The sequence below is a fragment of the Hipposideros armiger genome, unplaced genomic scaffold (assembly GCF_001890085.2).
Source record: "Hipposideros armiger isolate ML-2016 unplaced genomic scaffold, ASM189008v1 scaffold_375, whole genome shotgun sequence".
Classification (NCBI taxonomy): domain Eukaryota; kingdom Metazoa; phylum Chordata; class Mammalia; order Chiroptera; family Hipposideridae; genus Hipposideros; species Hipposideros armiger.
In genome coordinates, this window is record NW_017731725.1 from 355,658 (window position 1) to 368,866 (window position 13,209).

At 34.1% G+C, this 13,209-nt stretch overlaps 1 protein-coding gene across 1 annotated transcript in view; it reads left to right on the forward strand.

Annotated features, from left to right (window-relative positions):
- LOC109393324 (protein eyes shut homolog) overlaps positions 1 to 13,209 on the forward strand; it is a 1,090,347-nt gene that overhangs the window by 141,035 nt on the left and 936,103 nt on the right. The window contains 1 exon segment of the mRNA XM_019662404.1: positions 5,213 to 5,358. Coding sequence (XP_019517949.1) covers positions 5,213 to 5,358 — 146 coding nt within the window.

The following is a 13,209-nucleotide window of genomic DNA, read 5'->3' on the forward strand; positions in this document are numbered from 1 at the left end:
CTTTTGAACATTTTGTCATTACACCATTGTAAGAAATTAAATACACATCCATACAAAGTACAATTATAATAATGACATACAAAGACTATTTTAAAGATAATCATCCTCTGCAGCAAATATATTGTATGGAAAAGAGTTGGTTTACTTTTTTTGTCCTTATTGCTTGAGGTACACAGGATATACAACATTTTAAAGTATAGCATCTTAAAGATGCTAGATAAATTGAAACAAACAAAATAAACTATGCAGGTACTAGCATATACAATGTCATCTTAGATTACTATTAAATTTGATAGTTTTTTCTATGTGCATATTTTAAAAAGATTGTAATGCTCTTCATTATTTATATTGTACACTTAAATATGACTGTATTTGTGGGCCAGCTGAGTAGCACGTTGGTTAAGAGCTGGCTTGGGATGCCAGAGGGCCCCGGTTCGGATCCCATATATGAGGGCCAGTGACACTGTCCTCTACAGCTAAGATGCTGAACAACAGCTCAACCTGGAGCTGGGCTGCCTTGAGTCGCTAACAATGGTGTGGGCTGCAGCCCCTGCTGCAGTGGGTTGCCATGGGCTTCCGTGTATAGCCAGCAGCCAGCATGAGTGGCCAGCAGCTGCAGTGAGTGGCTGTCCAGAAGCCGGCGACTGATCTGCCTCACCTAGGAAGAGCACAATGATGGTGCCAACTTAGGCCAGTAAAGCAACGTCCTCCACAACTAGGCTGAAGAACAAAAGGACAGCAACTGTCTGTTCCCTTTCCCCCAATTCCCCAGTGCTGTTCCCATCCCCCAATTCCCCAATTAGAAAAAAAAAAATATATATATATATATGACTGTATTTGTTAAAAAATTAAAATTATGGAACAGATAATAAGTTTTATGTCATATTTTATAACTGGCTAAAAATTAAAATATATTATCTAAAGGATTTATTTAACTAACTTGTTTATAAAATTTTAGTAAGAATTTTTATCCATATTGCAAATGTAAAATAGATTGTTCATGTTCTGATTAACAAATTAATCATTAATTATAAAGAAATATGGTACAGCAATGCAGTTATCATATACAAGAAAGTGATATAAATTGCATTAAATGTATTATAAATTCTCTCAAAATTTGAATTAATATAACAATCTAAGTAGTTCTAATAAAAATTTATAAATGACTGTATAGTTTTATTTTTGGCTTTTGATTGTTGGTTTGTATAAAATAATCTATTGAAAGAAATACATATCAAGTCAATATTACAAATGTATTTTTAAATAAAAACTTTCATTAAAAAAATCTATCTTAGATCTTGTAATATGATTTAATCAATATAATGGTTATATTTTAAAATTGCTCAGCTTTCTAGATGCATAAAAATAATTTGTCTACTTTTGAATTCCTTTCTCATCTGAAATAACATGAAAATAATATTTTAAAATAATGTAAAACAGGGGCTCATTTTAGGGCTTTAAGACTCTGATTATCTTTCATTTTTCCATCTCTTTTCATTACACAATATCATTTTGTGTAAATTAGAATTACTCTTCTTTATTTTAATGTATCGAATTTTCTTCAGAAATCACCCACTCAAATGCATTTTACTGATTGAAATATTAATTTGAAAACATACCTGGAAAATTTTAGATCACTATCAAGTTAAAAGAAACTTGAGCAAAAAATGTTTAATACCTTGACAACCTATTTAATTTTAATTCCACTATTTTTAAAAAATAAAAACCTTGCATTTAAATTAGAAATTTCCATTTTATCAAAATTATATATTTCAGTCTTAATTGTTCCTTTGAGACAGGATCTTTTTAATATATGCATATTTGTGTTTCAAAAGTTAAAATAGGATTTCATCAATGCAAGAAATGTTTTAGAGACTTTTAGTATGTAATGCACCAATTATTATAAAATTAACCGGGTCACTTATGACATTAATAAAAAAAATCAAGGTTCATTTTTGTTTTTTCCCTTAACTTAAGTAGATGTGGTGTGTATAAAGTAGGAATGGGGCCCTCAGCAGGTAATAAGAGAAGGAAAAATATATCAAAGCTGCAGGGATTGTGTGCTTTTACCAGAGACCAGTAGGAGGGGAGATCTGGTGAGGCTCTTTTCAGACACATCCTATGCAGTTTCACTTTTTAAGGGTTTGAAGGGCCATGTGCAAAGAACAAATTGGGAATGCAGAGCACTACACTTGCCTCTCCTATTTGAGAAGGGGAGTGAGGAGGTGGGGCCTGGGAAGTGAGAGAGAGAGAGAGGGAGAGGGAGAGAGAGAGAGGGAGAGATGGGGGACAGGGAGATAGGGAAGGAGAATTCTGTACATTTAATGAATAAATTGTTACTTAGAATAGAATGAGAAAATGAAGGATCCTTATTCTAAATATATCAAGAAGAAAGATGTCCCCAAATAATTTCTAATATTCTGCATTCCAGGCTAGAAAGTAGATTTGGCAACTTCTGAAAATATGATTGAATTGTCCTAAGTACATGCAACATATGTATAAATTCAGATCAGTCATCGTCTTATATATTTCCTAGTGATACATTTTCAAATGTATCACTATAAAAAAAAAACACCTCATCTTAGACATACTCTTACCGCCACATCTGAGAACACTGTGCCCAACTCCTACCCGCTCTGATCCGTTGAAACCATCATCGATTCACTGAGAACACACAATAGCAACCCCAAGAATGTATCATTAACAAGCAGATCTTGATTTTAGCAAGGCATTTAAAAGACTCATTATGTTATCTTGCACAAAATTGAAAAATATTAGTCAGTTAGTGGACATGGAGAAAAGATTCGCTATTTGAACACAAATTCAAGGAGTCATAGTAATTGGATTAACATCACCCTAAAAAAAAAAAAGTGATTATGGTCGATTTCCTAGCCACATGGAGAGCTCTTGAGAAATGCATTTCTCTCTTCTACCAGCATGATGCTGCACATGCAATTTTAATGCCTCTGTCCAACTGATACAAAGATTCTGCTTTCTTTATGACTCACCAGTAAGCCTTTTCTGTCACCTTTCGTAGCTGTTAGCTCTGTTTTTATAGGGCTTCACACTTTTCTCTGCTGGCATATATTTACTGTAATGGTTGCATGTCCGTGTTCCTAACTTCTCTATGAGACTGTTAATGCAAGCCCAAGCCTTATTTACACTTGAATCTGGGCACCAGACTAGCCTGGCACTCAACCAATGTGGCGAATGAATAAAAGAGGAGCATGGGCATGTTAGATTTCTGGTGGTGGTTTTCATTTTAATTACAATGATGTTGAAACTGAAGTTAATTAGGAAGAGTTCCTTTGGAAAAGCAGCCTAAAAATCTGTCTCAAAAAGCATTACAAGAAAACTTGGTAAAGCCTTTTTATTTAGACTTCTACAAGAGGGGGGGGGGAAATCCCAACTATGTAGAACTTGTTTTGCTAAGTGTACTTTTCTCTCAGTTTAGTTTTATCTGTGGAAATTAGTTTCATGTTTTCATTAATATTTTTCTATGAATATAGAAGTTAAGTTAAGAAAGATTAAATTATGTTTTTCTTCTTAATGTATTTTATTAGTTTTATCATCAATGATTTGGTCATTGCTTTTACTGATGTTATGTTACATGTACATAACTAAAACGAGCCACAATTCTGTCTCAGGACAATTGATCTTCTATCTTCTGACAGGTAGATACAGACTAACTAGATGTTGAAACAAAGACATGTTCAGCCCGATATCCAGGAATAGATTGAAAATAAATTCAGGGCAATTCTGTCACATATAGCTATTATTATTATTATTTTTTTTTTTTACTATTTTAAAATTTTTATTGGGGAACAGTCATGGTTATTGGTTACACATTGCTTCCATGCTACAATGGCATAGTTGACTCTTTTTTTAGGAAGGGTGCAGTTCAGAGTGGCCCATGGGGGGATCAAACCAGCAACCTTGGTGTTATCAGAACCACACTTTAACAAACTGAGCTAACCAGTCACCCTCACATATAGTTATATATAGCTGCCACAGATTAGAGTAGAGAGAAATCAATGGCCAGCTGAGACAGGGTCTGAATCAATAACAAGAAATCCTCATTGGAGCAAAGAAACACTTCCAAATACAACTCCAGAGGACAAACCTGAACACAGCAACTCAATCATCAGAGGCCAATGTATAAGATAAAGGGAGGACAGTTGTACATTGAAAGGGGGTTCAGATGAAGTTCCTGGAAATCATTTTAAACGGCGTGGCTTTTGAGAGTCAATCCCTCTAGTAAGTGCATGACACTTTGAACTTGGCATCTAATTATTGAATTACTTCGGATTTCTTCACATCTGCCAATAAAAAAATGATGCTTTTTAGATAAAAATATCATTCAATCCATGGACAGAATAATCTTCTATTTTCAACATAGAATGGAGTTAAAAGTTTATATAACAAACTTTTATTATTTTATAATAATTATATATAATAAATATATATAATAGCATTATATATTATATAATAACATGAGTGCAGTTACAGAAATAAGCTCAATACTGTTTCTCAAAGTTCTATCTATTAATTATTTACCCAAACATTCATTTTTAAAAGTTTTCTAACAAAAATAGTATTTTACGGGAAATATATCTAAAATGTTGTTGCGTTTATCAAGAGGATGTTACTGAACAGTTGACCTGGGTTCTAAACCCAGGCATTCTGAGGCTTCTTACCCCCGCCCCTGACCTTATAATGTACGTACCACCCACTGTTCCCACACTAGGAATCACCTCAAGGATTGAGAAATGGCCTTGAAAGAGGAAGGTATTATTGAGACTATCTGTATTGTACATGTGACTGAACCCCATTAAGGCCTCTGTATAAACTCTTAAGGTTCTGGCTAGTGGGTGTGGAGATCTACTCATCATGCAGCTGCCCAAGACAAGCCTTGTATCTAAGTTCCTTGTTTATTAAGCATGCCACCGACCAATCTGCAGTTGTTTGCCTCTTTAGTCTTCACTTGCTCTCCATGTAGACACTTTAGAATTTTCTTTGGGGAACTCTCAAAGTTAAGAACCAACAAAAATGAATTGTATTTCTTTCAAGAAAAAAAAACTGAAATAGAAATATTACCATTTATTTAAATTAAGTCAATAATCTGAAATTTGATATATACATTAGAATTATGTATATAATGAAATGCCCTTTGTTGTTACATGTTATTTCTTGTTTTCTTACTTTTTTCTAGATTTGTATGTAATTGCAAACCTGGGTATCATGGATCTCTCTGTGACCTGGATATGAATGAATGTGAAATCTCACCTTGTATAGATGGAGAAAATTGTATCAACAGAGCTGGTGGATACAACTGCCTCTGTGCTCCTGGTTATACAGGTAAACCTCTATCTTCCCTGTCTATATCAAGATGTTCCTGTCTATAGATAAATGGCAACCTCATGTCTATGCTCTAAAACATGAAATCACCTGTGAAATGCAAATAAGGACAGAAAGGTCAAAGAGATTTCTTTTTGTCTCTTGTAAAAGAAATGAATAAAAACAAAAAAATGTTTTTTAATCTACAAGTTGCTGAAGACTAAGAAATATGTAGATTATATTTCAAGATATTTTACATTATTATGTTTTTTTGAATTGAAGTTTTACAAAAGGATGTTTTTATGGATATACTACAGGTAAGAAGTATTGGTGTATGAATAATCTTGGAGAAATAATACTATTATATTTATTACACAAATGTCATTTTAAAAAATATAATAAGTTTAGCTCCTTTAAAATACACTTAAATACTAGAAACCAATCAAGGAGCCCTTGTGAATTTAAAGTTCCAGCAGAAAAATAGGATTTGAAGTTAGCTGTCTTATAAATTATTCCACAGAAAAAATTCTACCCAAATATAGAGGCAAAAGTCATCAAGAAAATTTAAAAAGTTGAAAAGCATTAGCCCTCTAAACTTCTTCATAGAAATTACATTTAATAAAAATCTGTATTGTTTTGACATAACAATATTAATTATGTGGATCCAGCCAGAATGCATTCAATTCTCAAATCTCAATTTATTAATGTTTTTGAATTCTGTACCACTGGAATCTTAAGGGTTTCTTTTTTAAAGGAAACTGTTTAAGTGAATCTAATATTGGATTCTACACTCACAGGATTGAAAAACATTAGACAAATAGAAATGAGATTGCAAAGCAAAACTGATAAAGTACTAGAAGTATTTCTGGTGAATAAGTGATCAAAAGGCAAAAGAAAATTAAGTGACCTGAGCAAAAAATATGCAGGTATCTCTCATGAGGAATCCTGATAGCTTCAGAGAAAGTTACTGTGATAAAAATTGTTACATGTGTAAAAGTCTTATAAAAGTCTCTTAACTTAAAAAAATAAAAATAATAACCAATATCTACAGATTTTCTGTATAAATAAGAAACATTATATTTTGGCTATAAGAGAGTGTTCTTTCTAAATTTCATATTGCCCATCATCCAAATTATTGACATTTCTTATTGGGACTATAGATACTCAACTAGCATTGCCATTCACAATGCTGTTGTTTTGCTGCTGCTACTGCTGCTAAGATTGTTAAAATAAGAAATGGTACACTGAGCTCAATGTGACTGAGAAACACATTTTGTTAAATTATTTGATATAACATGTTGTTCTGGAGGGCCGGCCGAGTGGCTCAGTTGGTTAAGAGCTCGCTCAAGAGTTTGAGCTCTGAGCAACAGCGGTTCGAGTCCAGCCCGAGCTGAGCAACCGCTGAGCTGCCAACACGTAGCAGGATGGCTCAGCTAAAATAAAAATAAAAATAAATAAAAATAAAGAATATGTAACTGAAATAAAGAATATGTTAGAGAGAATCAAAAGTAAATTAGATGAAGCAAAGCTGAATCATTGATNTGCCAACAGGTAGCATGATGGCTCAGCTTAAAAAAAAAAAAAAAAAAGTAACATGTTGTTCTGGTACTGTAAATTCATCTTAAAGTTTGAAGGATTAGCATGTTCTTTTTTTTTTATTACAACCTCTTTATTTTCCATTCAGGGTATGTATTATTTCAAAACTTGTTACCATTGTTTCAAAATTTAAGAAGGAGTTGCCAACTAGACACTCCAGTGGAGAGGTTGAGTCCACAGTTGGCTGTATGAGATAGTCTGCAATGGAAAGATAAATTTGAGAGTTTTTTGACATACAGCTATAATACTGGGTAGAACCACAAAGGGGTCAATGTAGATAGAATAGAGAAGAGTACCAAGGACTGAGTCCAGGGACACTGCAATATTTAAGAGTCCAAGAGAGAAAGAAGAACAAGCAAAGGAAATTGAAAAGAGCAGTCAGTGATACGGGAGGCAAAACAAGGGTGATTAGACTTCTGAAAGCCACATCAATTATTTCATGGGGAGGGGAGTGATCAACAGTGTCAAATGTTATTATTCTGTCAAAGAAAATAAAGGCTAAGTGTTAACCATTAAAGTAGCAATGCAATTATTATTGGTTGCATTGTCAAGGAAGCACTTGTGCTGGATTGGAGGGTGCAAAAGTGTGTTTGAAGTGAATTTAAGAGAGTATGTTAAGAAAATTAAGTTTCTGAGAGTGAATACAAATAATTGATTAAAAGAAGGTTTGGTTTTGTTTTTTACTTTAATAAGGTAACAAGAAGTGGGCAGTAGCTTGGAGTGAGATAAAAAGTATTTTTTAAAAGTTTATATTCTTATTAAATGACTGACTTGTGTAGAGGATGGGCTGGAGAGTTTCAATAATAGAAAGAGAAAGACAAGTCAAAAGGCTTTGGGATGATGCTCTCATAAAAAGGCATTTGGGGAGCACATACTGTGTAATTGATTAACAGAAAGGCAGTGTAAGGATTAAGGATTCCGTGGGCTTCCTCTCAATCTCTAAATCTGAATTTGTCGGCCTATTTTCCAAGGGAAATTTGAAGTTTGAACTCAGCAAATTATGCTTGGTTTTAGGTTAACACTATTGTAGGCTTCTCATATTGAAAGAAAAGAGTTTTCTTCTTAATTTCAAAATGATTTATTGGAATGTTACAAAACCCCTGTTCTCATGCCGTTGTAAAGAGCGGTTTTCACACGTAGTTTTATGGTCTAGTATGAGCCCTCAGGTGAACTTGCTGTGCGGTAATTAGAGTAACTGAAGTGCCTCTGTAGATGTAGTTAGTCAATTCTGAGCTGACTTAGCCATCATCTCCGACCAGGTGTATCAGACAGAGATTGGCAATTTGCTAACTTCTCCCTGGAATGGTCAGAGAATTCAGTTCTCATAGTTGTACTAGAAAGCTATCACCATAGAAAAGTAACTCATTTCTACTTATTCTCTCCCTAATATAGGTATGTGTGTATCTGATATCACAGTTTTATATGGTATATAACAGACGATATTGTCATGAGAAAAAATTATGTGAAGAAGTGATTATAGGGAGGCAGGGTAAAGTTAGGAGTAGGGAAGTGAATTTAAACAGAGTAGTCATGAAAGGACATGGGAAAATTATTTTGGTTTAAGACTGAGATGCCAATTATATACTGGTATACACATACCTATTTGTAAAAATACAAAGGTAGATAGAGACACAGAGACATGAAGAAGCAAAATTACCCTTAATTACCTAAAACGATGAGAATATTTCCCTAATAACAGATTTTACATTTTTATGTAACTAGACCATTAAGATAAGAGGCTAGACCAATAAAGGAGCTTTGATATTTCCAGGTGCTATTAGGACTTTCATAGTGTATATATATATATATATATATATATATATATATATATATATATATATAAACATTGTATAGAAAAAAATTATCACATCACAAATTCAGTAGGAGAAACACCTAAAAATTTGATCTATAGTTGTCAGTTTAGCAGTCTGTTGTATTAGGACACAAAACAGACATTGCATAAAGACTAATCTAGTTTAACAGGTTTTGAAGATTCACAGATTCCTCAACCTGCTTTCATTTCCACAACTATGTGAAATGTGAGCCCTGTGCTTATCAGTGATTACACTTTTCTTTTACTTCTTAATCATGATTCTATAACAACATTTAGATATGCAACATATTACACTGGCAATAACACTGGAAAAGGTCTGATTTGCCTGAATAAAACAGGGAAGAGTTGGGGATAATATTCCAAGGCAAATATAGAACATGTAACAAACCTGCTCCTAAGAAACAACTTTTTTCAATACTCTTAAATATTTTTTCTGGTATTTATCTCCATGTTTCTAAATAGCACAGTTATACAACTATTTCTGTCTTTCTTTTTTTTTTCTATTTTGAACATTATCTAAGTAATTTTTTTCTATGGAAAATAAAGATTTAGCTCTGTTATCACCATCTCCTTTCACCAACACATATACACTTTTCCTCACTACTTCCTCCTAAAATGGTTATATGAAAAATTATATTAGTGAAAAAGTCACTGTTAGTATTATTGTAATCATTTCAGTTTATTTTTATTTTGCTTATTTTGATAAAGATTTACTTATACCTTTTTCCAATGTTTTTTTTTATATTTTTAAAGGACACTTAACTCTCATGTTTTAATTTCCAAAACCTTTTTTCTTTTTTAATATATGTTAGTGCATTTGTAATTTTCGTTGATAAAAATTCTTTTTATAATAATATTTATAGGATGTTTTATATGTTTTATTCCTTGCATTGTCTTAATCTACTCCAAATTCCTTTTTACATCCTTGTGTGTTTTCTTTTTTCATGTATCTCTTTATTTAGAGGTGTTTCTTTAATATCAGACATTTTTAAATATCAATTACCATCTAAGAGAGAAGCACTAAAACTCCAACTGAAAACTGAGTGAGTGAGAATGCTTGACTGGTGATTTTGTCACTTTGTGTGAGTGATGCATGAACACCAGCTATTTTGTTGGAGAAATCTGAAATGTCATTATTGGCAGCCCTTTTCCCTTTCATTTTCCAAGAAAGGGGCAGGGAGAGAGAATGGAGCTGGGGCTAGGAATGCATGGGGAAAGTCATATTTGATAAGATTTTGGTGAACAAGGACCTAAGGGTTAGTTAGATCATTCTGATTGTTAGAAACACCTAACAAACTCATAGAACAATATGTATAATTCAATGTATGTTTTCTGCTCTACTTTAAATTAGTACTTCAAAACTCTTAATACAAAGATGTGTATACTTTATAACACAAAGTAGTTGTGTGTTCATGGACCCTTAGGGGAATAAACAGATCAGTGTAGTCTCTACACAGGGCAAAGTAATGGAAAAAGAGGACGGAAGACCCAGGAGGAAAGAGACAGGGAAATGGAGGAATGGTTGGCATGACCATAGCTGAAGAGGTGAGGTGGAAACGCGCAAGCCCCTCAAGGATTCTGGCTCATTAATGCCACTTTCAGACCACTGTTTTTGTCTCTTTCGCAATCTCCCCGCAAATCCTTATTTCCCTCTTTTCTAACCTAAATTCTAAAACTCATAATCACTCCCTTACTTCTGTTATCCTATCCCTCTCTGTTTCCATAATATTCACTTTAGAACCCCCAACTCTGATGTTTATTCCAACTTTCCATATATTTTTCACTCACATGGTCGTTGAACAAGAAAGGAAAAGAAAAAAGCCACATGTATATGAACACACACACACACTCACTCACATGCTCACTCACACACAGTGGGTGTCCTTACCTTTCTTTTTTGACAACAGGCCTCAAGGAAGCCCTTGGTGATATCTGACAATGCTACTTTACTCGAATTCATTAAATTTCCCAATATCTTAGGCTATTATTTCTAACTCTGTCTTCCTTTTTTATTTTTATTTTATTTATTTATTTTTTTTATTGGGGAATTGGGGGTATGGGAACAGTGCTGGGGAATTGGGGGAAGGGGAACAGACAAGTTGCTGTCGTTTTGTTCTTCAGTCTAGTTGTGGAGGCTGTTGCTTCACCGGCCCAAGTTGGCACCATCATTGCGCTCTTCCCGGGTGAGGCAGATCAGTCGCTGGCTTCTGGACGGCCGCTCACTGCGGCTGCTGGCCGCTCACGCCGGCTGCTGGCTACACACGGTAACCCATGGCAAGCCACTGCCACAGGGGCTGCAGCCTACGCCGTCACCAGCAACTCATGGCAGCCCAGCTCCAGGTTGAGCTGTTGTTCAGCATCTTAGCTGTGGAGGGCAGTGTCACTGGCCCTCATATGTGGGATCCGAACCGGGGCCTTCTGGCATCCCAAGCCAGTTCTTAACCATCGCGCCACTCGGCCGGCCCTCTCTTCTTTTTTTAAATTCCCCTCAATCCTTCCTCTATTAAAATTTCATCTTATGCCTTTGTTTCTTATATTCCTGAACAAATGAAAGCTCAGAAGATAACTTTTTTTTTTAATCTCCCTACTAACAACTACTAATTTCTACGGATCTGCACTTATATGCTGTGTTTTTATGTTTCTCTATGTCCCTGTGTGTGGTTAACCCTTCTGATGGTGAGTTGATATTGTCCTTTATTACCTATTATTAAAGGCTATTCATCCTGTCATTATTTTCTGCAACATAAATTCTTCTCTCCATACTGTATTACTACTACCAACTACCAGCATTTAAATATTAACAATTTCTTTCTAATTTTTTAAACTCTTCTTTTATATGTTTTATAATACCATTTCCCTTTTCTCTTTTTTAAACAGAATAATCAAATCTGATATATAGATATATACATATTTGATACACACACACACACACACACACATATGCACACATACATACAGAGGGTGCCAAAAAAATGTATACCACTTTAAAAAAGGAAAAAAAACTATACTAAAATTGTAATGCTCAATATATACTAATAACAAAAGATAAATACAAGTAATGCACATACATTTTTTGGCTCCCCCAGTATATGTATCTTGAATATCCATTTCCTCATTTCCCATCCTCTTTCAAACCCATTCTCAATCATGCTTTTAATCCCAAAAGTAAAATGAAATTTTTCTTGTTGGAGGTTACGAATTACCCCCACATTGCCAAATTAAAAAGTGAATTTTCTTTTCTCACCTTAGAACTACCATCAATAACATTTTACTCATTCCCTATAATTAAACACTTTCTAAGTTGTATTCCATGTTTGCACATCACTAATTTCTTGTTTTCTCTTTTTTTCCTTTAGTGGATCATGCAACTGTTCAAAACTTTCTTCTTTTTCTCTTTTCTCTAGATATATGTGTTGATTAGGTGGTTTCATCCAAGCTTTTGTTTGCTTAAATACCATACATATACCAATAATTACCAAATTGTTTCATGATTCCTGGCCTCTCCCCTAAACTCTCAACTCATATACTCAGAAAAACTACCTAACATTTCCACTTGGATGTCCACGGACATGTCAATTTGACCTTGCAGTACTGAGGGTTTATCCCCACCATGCTCTACCACCAGTAGTTTCCACCTCAATGAATGGCATCAGTGTTCACATAGTTTCTCAGGCAAAAACTATGGAGTTATTATTGCGTCTTTCTTCAGACATTATGACCATGAAGTTCATCAGAAAATACCATTGACTGCATCTTCAAATATATATTTTAATTCAATCTCTTCTCACAACCTGCATTACAGTCACCCTAGTCAAAGCCACATCACCTCTTTACAGAACTATAACATCTGAACTTGTTTGTATCTTCCATTCTTGTTACATTAATGTTAGAGTCTTCATCCAGTACCCAGAGTGATCATTTTAAAATATGAAACAGTTAAGTTTGCTCCCAATATCAAAATCCTCCATGGCTTCTTGTAATGCTTTGAATGTAATAGATTCTCCTTACTTTGGCCTGGTAAATCTATACAGCCTGGTTCTTGGCTCCCTCTCTACTACATTTCCCCCTGCTCCCCTATTTGACATCTTGCTGTTCCATCAGGGTGCGAATCACTTTCCTCAGATATCAGCATTGTTTTCTTGCTCATTTTGTTTAGTCAGTTCTCAAATGTGAGTTCCTCCTACAGACCTATCCACATTATATAAGAATAACACTGTTTTCTTCTATCCAGTTAACCTTTTATTTTTTTGTCCTTCATAGCAGTTATCACTATCTAACCATTATCACTTAATTATTTATTTATTTTACCTCTTCCTACTAGAATTGGATTTGTTTGAGTACAGGATTTTTTCTATCATTTGTTTGCTTTTTATCTCAGTGTCTAGAAAAGTGCCAGGGCTATTAAAGGCATATATATATATATATATATATATATATATATA